This window comes from Sceloporus undulatus, chromosome 3 (genome assembly GCF_019175285.1).
Source record: "Sceloporus undulatus isolate JIND9_A2432 ecotype Alabama chromosome 3, SceUnd_v1.1, whole genome shotgun sequence".
NCBI classification, from domain to species: domain Eukaryota; kingdom Metazoa; phylum Chordata; class Lepidosauria; order Squamata; family Phrynosomatidae; genus Sceloporus; species Sceloporus undulatus.
Genome location: NC_056524.1, coordinates 247,736,049 through 247,757,825, shown reverse-complemented (window position 1 = coordinate 247,757,825; position 21,777 = coordinate 247,736,049). Strand labels below are relative to the sequence as shown.

The following is a 21,777-nucleotide window of genomic DNA, read 5'->3' as shown; positions in this document are numbered from 1 at the left end:
GACACTTCTATTCAACCGGTTCATCAAGCCCGCAGTCTTGGCTTCATTTTTGACTCTTCTCTGTCATTTATTCCCCAGATCCAGGCCACCGCCAAGACCTGTAGATTCTTTCTCCACAACATTGCCAAGATCCGTCCATTCCTCTCAATCTCTACTGCCAAGACTCTAGTCCATGCCCTAGTGGTTTCGCGACTAGATTATTGTAACCTCCTTCTAACAGGGCTTCCTCTTTCACACCTCCATCCTTTAATATCTGTCCAGTATTCAGCTGCCCGTATTGTCACATCCGCTCGCCGCTTTGACCATGTTTCTCCTCTTTTAGCCTCCCTTCATTGGCTCCCCTTCCCCTTTCGCATCCGGTACAAGCTTTTGTTACTGACTTTCAAAGCCCTCCATGGGTTGGCCCCTCCTTACTTATCTGACCTTCTTTCTCCTTACATTCCTACTCGCACCCTCCGCTCTGGTAGTCAGGGTCTCCTGTCACAATGTAGGACTACCACTGCCTCCTCCCGAATTCGTCCCTTCTCGCTTGCTGCCCCTTACTCCTGGAACCTTCTTCCACCACATACACACCTCATCACTTCTCTGCCCAGTTTCAAAACTGAATTAAAGACTATATTGTTTAGAGAAGCATTTCCAGAGGTGAGCCCCTCTCTGACCCAGGAAGCCTCCTTCTAACCATCCATCAAGAAGCCAAGCCCTTCCTCCAGTCCATCTGCCTTGGTCCAGGCCTCGGAGGTGGAGAAGATCTGCTGGACCTGATCCTATTCCCCACCACTACTCCCTTCTCCTTTTGTATCGTGTCTTTTAGATTGTAAGCCTGAGGGCAGGGAACCGTCTGACTAAAAAAAAAAAAATTATGTACAGCGCTGTGTAAACTTACAGCGCTTTATAAATAAAGGTTAATAATAATAATAATAATAATGAGTTTACCACATACCATGTAGGTCCGGACAAGTCTACATAGGGACCACCATATGCAGTGTTCACACACGAATCAAGGAACATGAGAGAGACTGCAGACTGGGTCAGCCAGAAAAATCAGCAGTTACAGAACACATTATATACTATCCTGGGCATAAAATGCTGTTTGAAAACACTGAAATTCTGGACCATGCCAACAAGCATCTGGTCAGAATGCACAGGGGAGCCATTAAAATCCATAAGCACCTGGACAACTTCAGTAGGAAAGAAGAAATCCTTAAAGTTAGCAAAGTTTGGCTACCAGTCCTGAAAAACACTAAAATCAAGACCCAGCAAATGCAAATGAAAACTACCCAGGGTCAGGGGTTTTCCCAGCAAACAATGGATCTCTAATTAAACAGACACAAATCCTCTTTGCATATCCTCCCACCCTGAGGCCCTACCATTCAACAACAGAACAATACACAGATTAAGGTGGAAATCACTCCTCCCAACCCAGGGTCACACAGTGTGTGTGTGTGTATCCCACTCACTTCCATGCCAGCATTCTCTGAAGATGCCAGCCACAGATGCTAGAGAAACACCAGAAACATGGCCACATAGCCCGAAAAACCCACAAAAAACTTTCATTATGTTTCCCATGAATTAAGCATAAACACAATTAGTATGTTTATGAACTAAAGTGAATGAATATTCACAAGTCACTATGATTTTAGATGCTAGGAAGACTGCTCTAGAGTACATGGGAAGTGAATAGCATCCCAAATTATTTCAGTGGCTGGAAATTGAAAATCAGAAGCCTTGTTTATGCTAGAAATTATTTTACAGCAGCTGGCAACAAAAGCACAGCTGCAGAGGCAATAGCATAATAGTGCATGCATAGATAGCTTGCGTCTGTTGGCTTAAAAAAACAACAAAACTTGCCTTGTATACAGCTGTGGTTTACCATTACAACAGCTGCAGGATTGTTAGTTGTTACTATAGTGCAGGTTTCTCTGCCAAGAGCAGTGCTAACAATTGTGTCTGTTTTCTTTGATCTTAAAATCATTGAATTAGACAAGCAGTACCCTCCAAAAGCATAACTCACTCTAGAGGAATATTTTGTCAAAAGATTTAATCCCTAGGTTATATTTGCTTTCAGCTAAGCAGAATAGCTCATATGCATTGTTTTTATTGCTCAGTACTGGATTCAGTTGAATTAACTAGGTAACTTGCAACTTTTAAAACATTATGAACTGAAGACCAGATTGCTAATAACAGATGTTTAAGACTCCTGATATTAGACTCTGTTAAATATTTTCCAACAACATATTTATTGTTGCATTTTTAAATAAGGGTGCATTATTGTAAGTGAATCATGACCCCATATAGGTAGAAAATTGCTAAATGTAGTTTCTTCCTGAAATACCCTGAATTAAAAGTGGAGCTTTGAAAGCAAATGCAAAAATGTTTGTTTTTTTTTTACCTGCTAAATGTTCTGTCTTCACTGACCAGACACTGACTCATAACATCCCACCCAGAGGACAAGGAGATAATATACAATTTCTGTTGTTACAAGTTTTCCCAATTACATGTTCAGTATTAAAATTCAGGCCAAGCTTTTCAGTCCTGGGTGCCCAGCTTTAGGCTCCCAAATCTATAATTAGGCACCTAAATATCTTTTGGCCTTAAGTGAAGTCTTCTTTGATGCTGAATATATAATTGGGAAAACTTGCAACAACAGAAATTCTATATTACCCATCTGTCCAGTGGGTGGGATGTTATGAGTCAGTGTCTGGGAATATAGAAGACGAATTGGCAGGTAAAAATCATATTTCTGCATTCATTCCCAGACATTGAATCGTCTAGTGATCACTGATGCTTTAATTATATTTGCCTTGTGCAGCTTTTTGAGAAAGATATATAGTAAATTCTACACTAGCATTCTATGCAAATGACCTGTGTTTAATTTAGATTCTTATACTGGAGTTGTCTAAAGTAAAGTGGTGTTAACCAGCTTCCACATGTAGTTTGAAAGTAAGCATAAATGCACAATTACTGTGACCTTTATACCTTATATAATAACTTTAGTTGATTTTCTTTTTCTGGTTCTGTAAATGAAAAGTGAGCTATCAGAACTAATTATACTCTAGTGGTCCTGCTCCAGTTTACTGCTTTAAATGTTGTAGTGGCTACTTCTCATCTGTATTTCCTTGTTTGGAGCAGGGGAAACGATTACTCTTCTACAGTTTTCACTTTCCAGTGCCAGGTTATTATGAAGATTTCCAACAAACCCCTAGTTAGTGTACTAAATGAGGAAGTGGGTGCCTCTCTGGTGTACTAGTTAGGAAACTATTATATTAAATTATTTATCTAGGGCATGAGAAGTTTTTCTCTAAAGATGTAGAAAATAGTTTTCATGAATTTCCCAAAAGCAGTGGCTTCCTACATGGATCTGCATGATGTCAATTGTTATTGCCTTGGTGCCCAGGTCCAACAAGCTCTTTATATCCATTCATATGATGTTGCTTACAAGTGAGATCCTGACAAATGTGTGGTTTAGTGGCAAGGTTTCAGAGTATCTACATTTCTTCTTCATGGTTTCTGTGATTCACACAAATGAGTTAGCCTGCCCAGTGCATATTTCAGAACCTGTTAAACCAATACATAAGCATTTAGGTAGTAGTCCTGCCCACCTGCAGTACCTCTATATAAGGAGTTTCTTGTTGAAACCACATTCCCTTTCATCTGCTGCAGCAGCAGCGTTGATAGGAACCACATTCTTTGATTTGACCATTGATTTCGTCAGTGTTCGTTGACCTTCTTTGGCCTTTTCGGTCCTGGAAATACATCCAGTTCTTCAATAGCTATTGTGGGGTTTGAGGCCACACTCCACCCTTTGAGCTATTTCTTCCGCTGGTGACATTCAAAAAATGCATTACCTCCAGCGCCAAGATCCCAGAAAGGGATATCTTCTCTGCCTTGGCAAACTTCATATCATAGAATCATAGAGTTGGAAGAAACCGCAAGGGCCATCCAGTCCAACCCCCTGCCATGCAGGAAATCCCAATCAAAGCATCCTCAGCAGATGGCCATCTAGCCTCTGCTTAAAGACCGCCAAGGAAGGAGACTCCACTACACTCCGAGGGAGTGTGTTCCACTGTCGAACAGCCCTTACAGTCAGGAAGTTCTTCCTAATGTTGAGGTGGAATCTCTTTTCCACAAGTTGCCTCTTGTGCCCATTATGAAGCCAAGCTCTCCCTCCAGTCCACCTGCCTTGGTCCAGGCCTTGGAGGTAGAGAGGAACTGCTGGACCTCATCCCCTTCCCCTCCACCACTCGCTTCTCCTTTTGTGTCATGTCTTTTTAGATTGTAAGCCTGAGGGCAGAGAACCGTCCAATTAAAAAGATTGTATGTACAGCGCTGCGTAAATTTACAGCGCTTCATAAATAAAGGTTAATAATAATTAATAATAATGCCTCAGGTTGGATGGAATAGAGAGTTGTATTTGAAGGTCCAGTTATATGAACAGGACCAATTGCTGTGTTCTTGACCTGAGAAATCGGTCATTATGTGGAGGCAGCTTCTTTTTCAATGACCACCTCAATCTCAGTTTCAGCTTCTGGCTCTTCCATTTATTTCACTGTCAGGCATTCGCTAATGAGGTCAGTCTCAATCCTGTTGAAGACAGCATGATGCAATGCCAACAACTGGGTGCTGTGTCCACTCCTTACTATTCCTGGCCAATCTCTAGAGATAGAAATGGAGTCAGTAGCTTGACAATGCAAGCACAAAAGGAAGAAGTGACCATCACCATTCTCCGTCTTCTGCCTCCAAGACCTCATCTCAGGTTGCTGCTGAGGTCATTCCTTTCCATGGACCATCCTCTCCTGCTTGATCAGCCCCTGCTACACTTGAGATAGCAGATTCTATTTCTCAGGTGGATTCCCTTCTTCAAGAATCAGAGACCACAACATTCCTAGAGGTTGTTTTGATTATGCCTCAACCCCAGACAGAGAACATATTTGAGGGTGAAGTTCTGGAATCTTCCCCTATTATGAGAGTTTTGGTTTCACTGCCTCCTATTCAGCCTCCACCTTTGGAGATGCCTGTTGCTAGACTCCTTCCACCTCTGCCCTCTCCTCCTTACCAGTGGCTGCTTTGTTGTTAGTTCAGATCTTGCTCTGTTTCTAAGGATTCCAACTCTTTCTCAAACTTGAGGTACTTAGTGATCTGAGAGATGTCGTTGGTCTTGAAGCTATTGGTACCATGGTCAACTTTCTTATGAACACCTTGGCCATCAAGAGTGGAGATGTTCAAGGTCAAGCTCCACAGACTCTTTGTATTCCTTATATGGACGCTCTCCAGCCTTCTATAGTCACTATTCACAGGATTATGAATTCCCTCATACCTACCACTGTCAGAATGAGGCTTGCAAGCAGAATCGCTGGGGCCATAAGCACTCTTGGTCCCGTTGCCAGGAATGTTTTTTCAGCTGTTGAATCATCCCACCCCAACAATTCAGCTTTGTCTGTTCAGGTGAAGGTTTTTCCTCAGACTAGGGTCCTTTCACCCTCAGCTCTCTTGTCCTCTGATTCTGGTTCTGATTCTGACTTGGTCATCATTCCAACATGGAAGTCTCCTCCAACATTGTTGGGTGTGGTAGACATTTCCTCTCCCATGCATGATGTTAGGGCATTCTTGGAACAGATGAGAATGGTGACGTTGTTAGACGTGGCCATGACATAGCCACAAACACAAATTGAAGTAGCAATTGAATGCTGAGCAGCATGACTTGATGATACATAGTAACATTGTATTTAGTCATTGTATACCTTTCTGTTCCTTAAAAATGTTTTTCACTTAAACACTTTTCATTAGTATTGTAACTTCATAGTACAGACAATAAAGCTAAACATTTTGGCCTAAATCCAACATAACATTAGTGAAGGAAAAGTGTGCTAGTAGAATTCCATTGGTTTTACAAACATTTGTTCTTGAGGCCCCTGGGCACACTTGTGACACTGGTTCTGCCCAACAGTTGGCACAAGTGGTTTTGGAGTTGGTTGCAGAATTGGAAAGGTTGCATTCCTTGTGAAACTAGGTATCTATGAGCACAACACCATTTGCTCTAGTAAACTGCATCAGTGGAGACTGGGCAATGCTTTTAATGAATAATACACTTATCATGTACAGTCAGCCCTTCTTATACATGGATTTTTTATACACGGATTCAAGCATACACGGTTTGAAAATGTCCCAAAAAAGTATAAATTTACCTTGATTTTTCATTTCTTATAAGGGACATCATTTTGCTATGTCATTATATTTAATGGGACTTGAGCATACACGGATTTTGTTATACACGGGGGATCTTGGAAGCAAACCCCAGCGTATAACAAGGGTCCACTGTATAAAAATGAATGAGTCTGAGAATATTAAAATAAGATGTATATCACAAAAAGGAAATTCTCATATGAATTTGATGGGTTTAAATATTGGATTGATCCTTTCTTTTAAAGAAAATATCTATTCTTGACAGTTTTGGTACAGTTAGAGCTAAAAATTAGACAATTTTTCTGGTTTTAGTTTTTAAATTATACGTTTTATTAAATGGTAAACTTTTGTTTCCATTAGGTTCGTAATGTACTTAACGATGCTGTGGATTTACTGGAATTTCGTGACAGAGTAATTAAGGCCACTCTGAACTATGGGCATTTAGTAGTTTCAACATCTCTTCAGTGTTACATATTCTCGTAAGCACTTTGAATTAATGAGACATAGCTAACTAATAAATTCCAAAAATGTTGGTTTTAATACATAATGATTCATTGCTTCATTTTGGAAGAATGTATTTTTAATGGATATATCCTATAAATCTAAACGAAATGACATAATCATTTCATAACTACACATATAATTGACTGTCCTTATTTGTTTTTCCCTGAGTGGGACTTCACAGTAAAGTCATATGTTACTGCTTAAGAAATCCTGTCTCCTGGTGTAACTGCACTTTTTTGGTCTGTGTTTCTCTTTTATTATTGTTTGTGCAAAATCCTTGAACCATATTTTAAATCTAAATCACCTTTAAACAAAATTTGTCATATAGTTCTCTTGAAGAGATTATCCCAAAGATCTGGTGGCATGTAACTGATGTGTATGTACATTCATCTGGATCATAGAAGTTGTAACTAACTTTTATCATGGAAGTTGAAAAACATTAAGTAGCTATTAGATAATCACCTTTCTTTTAAATAGAGAAATATGGATATATGTTCTGCATCTTTTGAAATCTTATCTTAAATAATTCTAGAGTAGAATAGTTGAGAAAACTGCCCTATATCAACTAAAATGCACATGCGAACTATATTTGTATTAATTTTTTAATGTGCACTGTCCTATCCTTTCTTTTAGAATTAAAAACTGGAATACACCATTAATTTTTGACCTCAAAGAAGGAACTGTAGGTTTAATCTTGCAAGCAGAAAGGTAACTTGCTTATTACACTTACAACAATTTCTTTTATTAAAATATTTTTTGTTCAAATTGTGTAAGAAAGTTTGTGTCATTGCTGAAGGAATATAAGTTTTAACTTCTAAAAGGATTTAACAATCTCACTCATTTTATATTTTGAGAAATTGTGTAAGCAAGATGAGTCCAAGGCCATCTACCACAATTTAGGCCTGAAACACACTGCAGAAATAATCCGGTTTGAGGCTGCTTTAACTTCCCTAGCTCCATGCTAGGGAATTCTGGGAGCTGTAGTTTCAGGAGACATTGAACTTTTTCTGTCAGAGCCACAATAAACTACAATTCCCAGGATTTCCTAGCACTGAGCCAGAGCAGTTAAAGCGGTCTCAAAGTGGATTAGTTCTGCAGTGTGTTTTGGACCTCAGCTGTAAAGGAGGAGACAAAACTGGAACTTCCTATTTCTGCCAGGTCTACATTTACTAGGTATGCCAAGAGAGCCAAGATGGAGAGGGACAGAGCAGGCAAATTGACTTGCCTGCACATCTCTATACAGGTGGATTTGTATTGAATGTGGCAACAGGCAGTCTTGGTAAAGTGTGTTAGTATGTCTAGTTTCTATATGTTGGCCATGACTCATCCACATCGGAGACTGGACAGTTAATAATTTACAGCCTATTTCCAGGTATGTTTGTTTCAGCAGGGTTTATTGCCAGGTTAGTGTGTGAAGGAGGATTTTGGTCTAAAAACTTAATTGCTTAATTGTGGTTTTAAAAAGATGGGAAGTTGGCCTCAGGATTTCCTGCCTCCTCCCATCCCTGTCTTGAATAGATTCCTTCCACGGTGGTTAATTTTTGAAACTACAGCTGAGCTGCATTTTTGGGGCTGAACTTTTGAAAAAAGACTCTGTTTCATCTTTTCCATCCCAGCCCAGTCTCCAACAGGCAGCATAGTTGAGAGGCTACCGAGAGTTTTCCACTTCTTACATGTATTCACAAGTATATAAAGAGAAGAAGAAGAAAAGTCCTTTAGAAACCCTCTATCTCACATAAACTAATGAAAGTCCCACTAAATTTCATTGAAATTCACCTTCCTTGAAAGCAACACAAAACATGTTCACTTTTTGTACACCTTTAGTGGTAGCTCTAGTAATAACTCCACTTAGGAGAAACTAGGTTTCTACTTAACGTAGAGTTAGATTACCCAATTTGCTGTCTCTAAACATTGCTAATACGTGCTATAGAGTTAGAATCAACAGCAGGATTTTGTTTTCAGAAGGGACAGGAGGAGATTGGAGGGGGAACATCTGTAGCACTCAACTTATTGCTTAGTTAAGTAATTAGAAACATTACGTCTACATTGAAACTGTGATGCTGTTATGTGTCGAAATTGCTGAACAGTTCATATTGGTAATTGAGTATCACATTCATCTTTTATTCTAGCCAGCTGAAGAAAATCTTCCAAATATAGCAATGTAGCTGTTTGGAAGAGCCAGCATGATGTCACGGTTTGAGTGTTAGACTTGCAAATGAAGGTTCAAATCCCCATTTGGCCATGGAAACCTACTGACTTTGGGCAATTCACACCCTCTCAGCCTCAGATGGAGGCAAATCTCCTCTGAACAAATCTTGCCAAGAAAACCCCATGATATGTTTTGACTTAGAGTCACCATAAGTCAGAAACTACTTGAAGGCACACAGCACACACACATACATGCAGCTGTATGGCGATATTACAATGGATCTGTACCAAGTCATTTGAATAAATAAAATAGTATCTATTTGGTATAATATTTGATTTCAAATGCAGTGATAAGTTTGACAGAGTAGAAAAAAGGGTAACACCTAGGATTGCAAATGCCACTGTATGGTTATGTTTATATAAATCTAAATAAACCAATAAATCAATAAATTAATACATCAGGTAGTATTCACAAATTATTACTTTTATTTTTTACTATTATATTATTGATACTATCTGCAAATTGTTAATTGTTCTCTCCACCTCCTTTGTTTATAGGCATTTTCTTCTTGTAGATGGTGGGGGAATCTATTTATATTCATATGAAGGCCGTTTAATTTCCTCTCCTAAGTTTCCAGGAATGAGAACAGATATACTGAATGCTCAAGCCATATCTTTGAGCAATGATACTTTAGCAGTAAGAGATAAATCTGATGAAAAAGGTATGTGACCATCCAATAAAAAGTCTTTTCTTTTTTCCATAAAATAAAATTTCTTTTGAATAAATACATTCTGAAAAATTATGGGAAACCAATTTCTCTATGAAGTTTGAAGAGAGTTTGGGAAAGGTAGCTGAGCCCCACTATGGTATAAACTGCCTTACATTGGTTCATATCACTGTCCTATCAAACTCAGTAGTTATCTATTCTGAGCAGTTCTCAGAAAACTGGCAAATATTACATGCAAAATACAAATGAGTACCTAATGGAGCACAATTGTTTCACAGTGGAGAAATAATAACTGAAATGAGCAAACTTGCACGACAGAGGGTTTGGTGTGAGCAATTTAGAGGTTGCTAAGAGGAGGACAAGATTAAAGGAGGAAAAAGGTTAAAAAAATAAGGATACTGTATTTCCTAATCCAAACACACATGTCAGAGAAAAGAGGGGCAGGCCAGACTTGGGAAATGGCAGTTTGGAGGGCAGAGTCCAGGTATTGATTTAAGTAAGAGGCCTCCAGAAAAAGGAGAAAGATATGATCTCCTCAGTGCTCTTGGATGATGCTTTAAGTAGGTATCCCAATATACCTTTTCAATTTAGGGTCTTTTTTTTAAATAACAAATTTTATTAATTTAAAAGAAAACACATATTCATATATCTTGACATAAATTTACAAACAAACATCGAACAAACTACAACACAACACATATTTAACCTCCTGATGTTAAGGTTCACTAGTCTGTGCTGTTTCATTGAACTTAATCATTAATACATTTGTATAATAGTGTAGATTTCTACATGCTGTTTACTTTCTTGTATACTAATAAATTGTATTAATTTTTTTATCAAAAAAATTTTACTCTGCAGAATATGTATCGACAATTTAATCCTTGTTCATTTTTTCCTGTATTTGTTCAGCATATGAATTTATCTATTTTCCTTTCATCTTTTACAAATTCTATTAATGGTATCCAATTCCCCCCCCCCCTGCATATTCCAGTCTTTTTCTCTGATTAAACAGGTAAGTTTGTCCATTTCAAAGTAGATCATCAATTTTGAAAGCCAGTCATTCCAAGTTGGCTGGCTTTTCCTTTTCCAGTGCGTGGCAAATACTGTGCGTGCAGCCGATATCATGTAAAACAAAAGTATACCATAGTTATTTTCTAAATCCACATCCATAATCATATTTAAAAGATAACATTTCGGGTCTAATTTAAATTGATATCCCAATATAGTTTGAATTTTCCCATGAATTAGATTCCAATATTTCTTAGCAATTTCACAATTCCACCACATATGTATAAAGGAACCCGGCGCTTTTTCACATTTCCAACACAAAGGATTACTGTGTTTATAAATTTTAGCAATTTTAGTAGGCGTAAGGTATCATCGATTTTGCATCTTAAAATAATTTTCCTTTATTTCTGCACATACTGTATGCTTTAGCCTATTCTTCCATGTTTTTTCCCATTGTTCCAGGGGTATTGATTCATTTAGGTATTGGGCCCATTTAATCATTGTGGGTTTTACCGTTTCTTCAAGCATTTCCATTTTTTAAAAAAATTGTAAAATAGCGACACCTTTTTAGAGTTATTATGAAAAATAATTTTATCCACATCCTGCATTGTCAGATCTATTCCTATAAGCTTACTATCTTGTGTATATCTTTCTTTAATTTGCCTATATAAAAACCAATTTACAGAGAGGCCATCTGCATCTAATTCTTCTTATGATTTTAACTTTAGGATTTTAGCATCATTGTCAAATTTAGTCAAATCCTCATAATTTACCCATCGTGTAGGAGATATCATATCCTTCTTGTGAAAAGCCTCATTTATTGAAGTCCAAAATGGTAGTTTTTTTATAAATTAAAGGTTTAAATTTAAACCAAGGTTTAATAAGAGGTTTTCAAATACAATGGTTAAGGAAGACCTTGTTAACTTTGATTTTATCATAAAAAAGGTATGCATGTATTCCATAAATTAAATCAAATGTTTCCAAATTCAACAATTCCACGTTTTCTAATTTGAACCATTCAATTAGCCAGTCAAAACAATAAGAATAAAAATAAATTTTTAAACTTGGAAGGCCCAAACCACCTTTTCTCCAATTGTCCTGCATTGTCTTAAATCTCACATGAGGTTTTTTCCCCGCCCCAGATAAATTTACTGATTTCTCTGTCCCATTGCACAAATGGTTTTTCATTTGAGATGATCGGGATGGATTGAAAAAGAAAGTTAATCTTGGGTAATAAATTCATTTTGACCGTGGATATCTTTCCCAACCAAGATAGACCTAGCTTTCCCCATCTCACAATATCACTTTTAATATTTTGCCAGGTTTGAACATAATTATTTTTAAAAAGATCCACATTTTTTGTAGTTAACCAAATTCCCAGATATTTTGTTTTATTTTTAATTGTGTAATTAGATCTATTTTCTAACAAATCTCTTTCTACCTTGTTTAGGTTCATTGCTAATATGGATGTTTTTTCTTTGTTGACCACTAATCCAGATACCTCTCTGAATTGTGCTAAGATTTTGTTTACATTAGATATGTGTTCAATTGGGTATTAATATTAAGTCATCTGCGTATGCCTTTAATTTTGTCTCGTTACCTTTATTCTTTATCCCTTCAATATTCTTATCATTTCTAATGGTTGCAGTGGGTATTTCCAAAACTAAAATGAACAAAAGAGGGGAAAGTGGGCAACCCTGCCTGGTACCTTTAAAAATTCTAATTTTTTAAAATATTTCTCCATTTATTATTAAGCAGGTTTGTTGTTTCGTATATATTTGTTCAATCCATTCACAAAAATTATATCCCAATCCCATTCTTCTAATTACTTGTTTTAAAAATGCCCAATTAACGTGATCGAACGCCTTTTCGAAATCCAAAAAGATCATGGCTAACTTTTTATCACTTCTTTTCTCATAGTATTCTATAGTATTTATTAGGTATCTAATATTGTCTTTCATTTTCCTCCCAGGTAGAAACCCCTTTTGATCTTGATTAACCCAAACTTTGAGGATCTTTTTCAATCTATTAGCTAATATGGATGCGAAAAGTTTGTAATCGGCATTTAATAGAGCAATAGGGCGATAATTTTTTGGATCCAAGACATCTTTTTCTTCTTTGGGGATTAGAGTAGTATTAGAGTCCGACCAAGTTTCAGTAATTTGTCCATTTAGAATGTTGTTTAAGGTATTTTGTAAAGGAATTGCCAATTCATCTACATAAATTTTATAGAATTCTGCAGGTAAGCCATCGGGACCTGTGGCTTTACCATTTTTGCTTCGGTGTATTGCATCTCTGATTTCTTGTAGACTTATTTCCCTGTTTAATGCCTGTTTTTGTTCCTCTGAAATCTTGGGAATGTTTTTCCTATCTAAATAGTTTATAATTTTTGTTTCATCAATATGAGGTTGCCGAAATAAATGACTGTAATAAGTAGCAAAAATTTGATTAATTTCACTTTGTTTACTGTATATATTTCCATTATGTTTAATCTTTAAAATTTGTCTCTTTTGAGTTTGTTTTCTCAGTCTATAGGCTAAGAGTTTGCCTGGTTTATTAGCTGATTCAAAGTATCTTTGCTTTGTATATTTCATTTGTTTATTTATTTGCTCTACTAGAAGTAAGGAGATCTGATTCTGCATTAATTTGATATCCTTTTCTATATCTTTGTCTCCTCTCTTAGCTTGTGATTGTTTTTCTTTATTTTTTAATTGTTCTTGTAAGTCTGTCAGTTTCTTATTCCTTTCTTTTTTTTCTTTCTGCTCCTTTTTTTTTATATAGAAACCTCTTATAACTGGTTTCATTGTATCCCAGACTATATGAGTTTTGACCTCACCATTTGAGTTCTCTTTGAAATAGTTTTTCTTTTTTAGCTTCTAACATAATTTTTTCATCATTTAATATCTCCAGTTATATCTCTTACTACCCAGACCTATTTCCAACATGATATGTTTATGGTCTGACATGATCATCGGTAATATATCCACTAATTTAACCTTGGGACATAATATAGGAGAAATTAGAAAAAAATCTATTCTAGCCCATGAATCATGTGGGTTAGAAAAAAAGATGTAATCCCTAGCAGAAAAGTTTTTAATTCTCCATATATCACACACATTACAGTAATCAATTAAATCAAAACAAGATTTCGGCAACTTGCCCTGTTTACGTTTAGTTGAGTTTTTAGACAGTCTATCCTCTTGGGGTTCAATAACCCCATTCCAATCACCCATTAGTATGGCAGAATCAAAAGAAATTTCTTTAATTTTATTTAATAATTTCTGGTAGAATTTATCTTTTTTCTCATTGGGTGCATATATGCCTAAAACTAAGGTTTTTTGTTCTTGTATATTCATCATGACACCAATATAGTGACCATTTTTATCATTTAGCACCTCTACTATATCTAGATTAGGTTTTATATATAGCACCACCCCCTTCTTCCTTTTATCTGATGTTGAAACAAAATGTTGCCCCAGTTTAGGATTTACCAGAAAATGTGTTTCTCCTTTTTTAATACATATCTCTTGTAAACATGATATATCTGTTTTTAATCCCTCTAAATAATGAAATATTTTTTTCCTCTTAATCAATCTATTTATACCTTTGACATTCCACGAGATGATCTTTAAGTTCCTGCTCATTTGTGTTTGGGAAATTTTCTTCTGGGCCTATGTCTTCATCGGAACTTCGGCCCGATAAATCCTCCATGTCCGTATTCGTGTCACTTTCCTTATTTTTTTCATTGTCTTCTGAAATTTGATTTTCAATCTGATTTACAGTTGTTGCGGGGTCTGTATTTATGTCCTTATACTGTAAATTCTGGATTCCTAATGTATCCTCTCCGCTTTTTTCTCCTAGATTGCCAGCCCCTATGGGTGTCTTTTTCTGCCTCGGGTTATGTAAATTATATTCTCTCATTTTTTGTTCATCTTCTTTATTTTGTTTATTTTGTCGATTTTGTTCTTTCTTATAATCCTTTGAGATCAGGTTTAACACTTTCCTTGCTTCAATTATTGTTCTTATTTCATATCTCTTTTTTTTGTACCAGAACAACAAACCTTCTGGTATCAACCAGCGGTATGGGATGTTAGACTTTCTTAAGTATGTGGTCAAGAAAAAGTATTCCTTACGTTTCCTCAAAAATTTTTGCTGGAACATCTTTAAAGAGTTGCAAGTCTATTTGATTTACTTCTAAAGGGGTCTCATTGTGTTTTTTAATGAATTGATCTCGTATCTGTTTACTCACAAAATTTATAACTACGTCCCTGCGAATCTTCTTCTGTTTGGCAATATGAGAATTTAATCTAAAAATTCTTTCGACTCCAAAACGGAAAATTTGTACTTCATAATTTAGATATTCAGCTAATTTGGGCAACAGAGTTTCATACAAGTGTTCATTTTCTACTTCAGGTAGTCCTCTTATTTTTAAAGATTTCTCTCTCAATTTATATTCCCATTTCAAATTTTCATCTAATTGAATATCATGTTTATTATTTAATTCATCCAATTTTTTCTCTTGATCATTATATTTATCTTCTATTAGATTAAGTTTTTCTTTGATTTTAACTATCTCTGATCTGGCTTTTTCTACAGATATTCTTATTTCTTTCAGATCTGATCTAATTTCTTTACGTATATCCATTTGAAAATCCGACATTTCTTTTTGTAAAGAGGTCATCCTGTCACCCAAATCTATTGTAATTCTCCGTATCTCTTCTAACAAGTTTGGATTGTGGTCATATGGTTGCTGTTGCTGTTCTAATGATGGTCTACGCTGTTGTTGCTGTTGTATATTCTGAATTTTCCCTGTTTGAATTTTCTTTTTTGGATCCATTCTATTATTCTTAGTTAAGGGGTAAATTACTCCCCCCCCTTTTTTTATAACCCTATTTTTCTTTTGCTCTTTTCCTTTCCTCCTCACCCTTTTTCAACTTTCCTTCTTCCCTTCCTTCTCCTCCTTCTCTACTTTAAGTCTGGAGGGGGGAGCAGTCACTTAGTTTGAACAAAGGAAATTAACATGTATAACCAGAGTAAATCAATGCAGTTTTTAATCTCAAACTTCAAGTCTAGTTTTTCCCTCACTTTGCAGTATAGAGGATACTGATTGTGTTAATTGAAAAACAGACTTAATTGAACCTTATGCTTTTTATGGAGACCTCAAACCCTGTCAAAAGGGGAGGTACACCCAATCACGATCAAAATTCATTACTACTATATACACATTAAAAGTTGCTGACAGCCCTAGTGCGTTGACTGTGACAAATACTGCAGTTAGGGTAAGTTCAATGACTTCCCAACCCAAAGAATGAGAGCCTGTTGGGAAAAAAAAAACTTCTATTCTTCTTGGATATAAAGAAGTCTGCGTAGAACCCCTCTGACTCTTCTGTACTCAGAAGAGTTTAGTTGTGTATTGACACAACTCAGCACCATAGTATGTGGACAGTCCTACAACAAAGATAGGACTTCCTGCGGACCGCCACAGCAACTGGAGGTTGGCGCACCGTTATGGAGAGTGATGGTCCGGGGGGTAAGAGACCTGCCCCTCAAGCTCTCCCTCCGCACCGCCGGTGAGGCCTGTTGGTCCGGGGCTTGGCTTTGTAGCCTCACCCGACGCACTCTCACCGATCCGCAGGGGGGGAAGGATGGTCCCAGGGCAGAAAGACCCGCCCCTCAAGCTCTCCCTCCACGCTGCCGGTGAGGCCTGTTGGTCCGGGGCTTGGCTTTGTAGTCTTGCCTGACGCGCTCTCGCCGCTCCATGGGGGGAAGGATGGTCCCAGGGCAGAAAGACCTGCCCCTCAAGCTCTCCCTCCGCGCTGCCGGTAAGGCCTGTTGGTCTGGGGCTTGGCTTTGTAGCCTTGCCCGATGCGCTCTCGCCACTCCGCAGGGGGGAAGGATGGTCCCAGGGCAGAAAGACCGGCCCCTCAAGCTCTCCCTCCGCGCCGCCGGGTCAAATTTAGGGTCTTTTTAAAAGCTCTCAAGTGGTGAAAGAAGCCTGAGGTCAGGAAGTTCCTCTAAAATAGAAGGAACCTTTCAAATAAAAAGTTATCCATATGGACTTCCTGATCATATGAATATCATACAAAGAGCATGCTTGGACGCACAAGAAGGAAAAAATATCAACAACTCCGATATGCAGGCAACACCTTACTACTAGCAAAAACATCACAGACTTGGAACAATCACTAAAGAAAGTCAAAGAATAAAGTGCAAAGGCAGGGCTAATGTTAAATTTAAAGAAAACAAAAATAACGACCACAGAGGATTTGCGCAAATTCAACCTAGATAACAAGGAAAGATTTCCCATACCTTGCATCAAACATTGATCAGAATGGAGACTGCAGTCAGGAAATCAGAAGAAGATTAGAAATGGGAAGGGCAGCTATGAACGAACTAGAGAAAATCCTAAAGTGCAAAGATATACAGCTGAACACTAAAGTTAGAATCGTTCAAGCCATTGCATTCCCTATTACAATATACGGTTGTGAGAGCCGGACAGTGGAGAAAGCAGATAGGAAGAAAATTAATTCCTTAGAGATGTGGTGCTGGAGAAGAGTGCTGAAGATGCCATGGGCACTAAAAAGAGAAACAAATGGGTCCTAGAACAGATCAAGCCAGAACTCTCCCTGGAAGCCAAGATGACTAAATTGAGGCTGTCATATTTCAGCCACATAATGAGAAGGCACAAACTCATTAGAAAAAGCAATGATGCTGGGAAAGGAGGAGGGAAGTAGAAAGAGAGGAAGACCACATGCCAGATGGATAGACTCAGTCAGGCCTGAGCCTACAGGACCTGAGCAGGGAGGTAGAAGAGGGCTTTGAGATGTCTCATTCACAGGGTCACCATGAGCCGAGATAGACTGGAAAGCAGCTAACAACAACAACAACATGGACTTCTTGAGAGATATTGCCTGCTAGTTTGTTTAACAAAAGGCAGTAATATCTTAATCAAACAAGGGGCAAATCACAGGGTATTTGGCCTGATTCACCTGGTCAGAAAGAGGACTGTGGTTAACGAAAAGAGAAGAGTGTGGAGCTAATCAACCTTGCTCCAGAGGTGACATCTCAAGGTGGCCTTGCCTTATCTATAATACATTGTTTGCCAAACTGCCAGATGTCATATTGGGAGAAAAAACCTGGGGATATTCAATATTTCGTTAATCTAATCAGCATTCTTGGCACACTGGGTAGTGTTAAATAATGGAGCCACATTCTTTAAGAAATGGCTGCTGGCAGCAGGTTTTCACTAGAGAGGTCTTCCTAGTTAACCCTTCTCTGTCCTTTGCCAGAGAACTTTGGGCCTCCCTGAAGTGTGACTAAGGGAATGAGAAAACCCCATTGTTCCAATTATACTTCTTCTTTAATTAGATTGGATGTAATTAACTCATTGGTATTTATTGATTTGTAACTATAATTGTTTTCTTTTGTATGTGTACCTTTTCCTTTTTTTCCCTTAACATAGGAAATCAATAATCCAAAAATAAAAATATTAATTTCAGTGTCCATCTAAGCAGGGTTTTTTAAGCATATACTCTAGAGCACTGGTCCCCAAACTGTGCTCTTTAAGGGATTTTGGACTTCAGCTCCCAGGAGCCCAGACTATCAGCCTACATGTTGAGGCTTCTGGGAGTTGAAGTCCAAAATCTCTTAAAGGGCACAGTTTGGAGACCACTGCTCTAGAGTGTGTGAACTAGTTTCAAGTAAATGCTTGCCATGGAGATGTATTGAGTTCTCCAGGAGGGACAGAAAGGTCAGAAGGATAGTCATGCAGTAGCAGTTTCAATATGTGTAGTGCAGACAGCATCAGTGTTAGTGGAATTAATTCTGCTGTTTGTTTTCACAGAGAATGAAATTCTATCAAAAGCCCAGAAGTTAAGAAATTATTTCAGTAAAGTCTGGTTTTCCTCGCAAGTTCTAGTCTAAAGAAGATTTCTTGCCCCCAAAGTTAGGAAAGCAAAGTATGCAAAATTCTGTTACAAAAGCTTGTTTAGCTATCTACCCATAAAACAGTTCCTGAATTGTTGACCTTCCCTTCTTCTGGGCTATGAAGGTGAAGTGAGGAATCTTTTTTTTTAAATTCCTTTTAAACATGTTCACCTAAAAAAAAACCTGAGTACCTTAGGGCATATTTTCACCTACTGCTTTTTAATAAAATAACCAGCAATTGATACTAAGCAGTTTCTAAAAAAATATAGCTTGGATTGAAAATTAACTTGGATTGGATTTGAAAAATTCATCTGAGGAAATACACTGTAGTCTATGTTCATGCTGCCGGCTGCTTTCTTTCAGTTAGTCTCAAAGATGCTACAAGATCTCTCTACATACTGATTCTACAGACTAACACAGTTGTATCTTTGAATTCTTGGATTGAAGGACAATTCATTTTCTTTAATAATCATTATTATTTACTTTAAAAAATTATGGACCAATATTTTTATACTCTGCAGTCTGCCTGGGACTGTATAGGTCACGTCCTTTGTTTAACCAATCCATTCTCCTTCTTTATCTGCAGTAATTACTCAATATGAAGATGGCAAGATGAGTCACTTTTCCAACTAACTTCTGCTCTTACTTTTTCTACCCTTGGGATTACATTTGGGTTTCTAATGTACATTCATAGTTTTATTTTTCAAAACCCCCTGTCATAGTGAGTAAAAGTTTTGGTTTTGGTAAAAGCACAACCAATGACTATGACAAGAGAAACCTTACATCAAAAAGAGTGTACGGCACTGTCTCAAGTCACAAGTTATTTTTCTGTGTTTACACAGCTGGCTCAAACTAGCACTGGACGTAACCCTTCTTTTTCCTTTTCATATGCAACCAACAACATCAGAACAGCACCTGTTCTCATAACATCGTTTTTCCTGCCAATATAACCAGTGACCGCAAACCAATATCCTGTATCCTCCTAAAAGAAACTCATGACACTATGCTGAAATGCAAACTGAAGCGTCTTTTAAACTGAAACGTGCATGCCACATGGAATAGAGATGACATATTATCAGCTGGATTTGGCATGTGATATCAAACTCTAAAGTGTTTGAAAGTAATTTCTACTTTATATACACTTGCTAATTGATTTGACATTTACTTAGGATTGTACACGTTACAATATTTTTATCCCCACACCTTTATTTCTCAGGTGCACAAATATTGAATCCTTGGCATGGGTTACATGGGTTACAAGGAGTTAACACATGTATAAAATATAACTTTGAAAAAAATAATGTAGTACAATAGTACTTTCTTCTCCTCCTACCTGTAGCCCTCTGTGCCACCTAAACACTGTTGGGAGGGTTTAAGGGCAGGCGTTGGAGTGAAATGGAGGTTGCAATGGGGAAAGCAGACTAGCCCTTCCCAATTCTGCAGACAAAAGCAGTTTTGTCAGTGGACATTCCCTATCACAGTTAGGCCAATATATCTGTTAAAATTTGTGGTGTGAATAGACACAGGAGTTATACAGCACTATTGTACACTGTGGTGCACCACTGTACACTCCTGCTTTTACCTTTTGCTTCTTCAGTAGCAGCACCTTCCTTTATCAATTGCAAGCTGCTTTGGAAACTTGAAGGATTTGAAAAGCAGTCTCCAGTGGATTCTCCCATTCAGTTATAGCAAAGACTCATTTATAAGAAAAATGTGTTTTAATATTTTTAGTACTATAAAGACCTGAGAATGAAATGAACAACTCTTACTTCTCAATGGACATAGATAGGATCACACTAATTATTCAGATAGATTTTATATCTGTTGAAATCAGTTGGACTTACTTTAGTCAAGGCAAAATTAAATCCCACTAATTCCAATGGATTGGCTTTAAGTATGATGAAATCTGGATCCAGCCCATAGGGATTAAAGTTGCCAGGTGAAATAAGGGACTGAACTTGTGTCCCTTTAATAACTGTGTAGAAGAGGAAGATTCAGCAGGCAATAAGCAACATCTTCTGAAATTCCCTCTTCTACATGCTACTTAGCAGGCCTTTCCTGAATAAAAGTGCCCGGTCACAGAATGACTGCCCCCCACATCATGTATTAGCCCACCGCTCTGTCCTCATATTTTTATTGCATTTTTAATAGATATTTTAATTGTAATATGTTTAATCCTGTTTTAAGGGGGGAATTTTGTAAATGTGGATTTTAATGTGTTGTGAGCCGCTTTGATTGTCTTGTCACAGAAAAGCGGGATACACATTAAAAAAAAGTTTTAATTAAAGGCAGGAGCCTTGTCCCTTATTTCACCTGGTAATCTTAACGGAACTCATTTTCAACATGGTGCAGTATTAGGTTTTGATATGTAAAACCATTCAGATCACTGCTCTAAAGGAGTACTTTCTTGGGGGGTAGTAGGAAGGATAACAAATGGGGAAAAAATTACATTTAAAGTTAAAATAGAGATTATAAATTATATCTAAAAAGAATTGGAGAACTACAGCTATGCCCCAGTTAATGAAGTAGACATTTTCTTGGACCTTACTTCTTTAACAAAAAGAAGTGGTACCAGAGACAGAAACAGCATGGAAAGAATTAGAGATAAGTTTCTACATCACAAAAAAGAAGAATTCAAAAATTTTCAGGAAACTTTTTATCTTTAATTGAGTCCTTCCATCTAGCATGCGATCTTCTTCTCTTTCTAGTTCTCTCCACCTGTCCTAACATTATTGTCTTTTCTAATGAATCATGTCTTCTCACGACGTGGCCAAAGTATGACAGCCTCAGTTTTGTCATCTTGGCTTCCAGGGAGATTTCAGACTTGATCTGTTCTAGGACCCATTTATTTGTTCTTTTTGCTGTCCACAGTATCCCCAGCAACCTCCTCTTAAATGAATTTATTCTCTTTTTGTCTGTTTTCTTAACTGTCCAGCTCTTGCATCCATACATGGTAAGGGGAAATACAATTGCTTGTTTGATTCTAAATTTTGTGCTTAGTTGTATATCTTTGCTCTTCAGGAGCTTGTCTAGTTCTTTTGTAGCTGTCCTCCCCATTCTTAGTCTTCTGATTTCTTGACTGCAGTCCCCCATTCTGATCAATATTTCATCCATGGTATAGGAACTCCTTTACTATTTCTATGTCCTCATTGTCTAGAGATTGAACTTGTGAACATCCTCAGTGGTCATTATTTTTGTTTTCTTTATGTTCAACATTAAGCCTGCCTTTGCATTTTCTTCTTTGCCCTTTCTCAGTAGTTGCTCTAGGGCGGTCTTCAACATT

General features: G+C 37.4%; 1 protein-coding gene across 4 annotated transcripts in view; it reads left to right on the top strand.

Moving 5' to 3' along the window:
• The window catches only part of IFT80 (intraflagellar transport 80), a 122,359-nt gene that overhangs the window by 75,802 nt on the left and 24,780 nt on the right, over positions 1–21,777 (top strand). For all 4 annotated transcript variants that reach the window (XR_006102911.1, XM_042457958.1, XM_042457956.1 and 1 more), the window contains 3 exons: positions 6,541–6,659; positions 7,318–7,392; positions 9,391–9,554. Coding sequence is in view for 3 of the 4 variants with exons in the window: in XM_042457958.1 (XP_042313892.1) it covers positions 6,541–6,659; positions 7,318–7,392; positions 9,391–9,554 (358 nt within the window). In the remaining variant the exon portion in view is untranslated. The remainder of the gene's footprint in view (positions 1–6,540; positions 6,660–7,317; positions 7,393–9,390; positions 9,555–21,777) is intronic.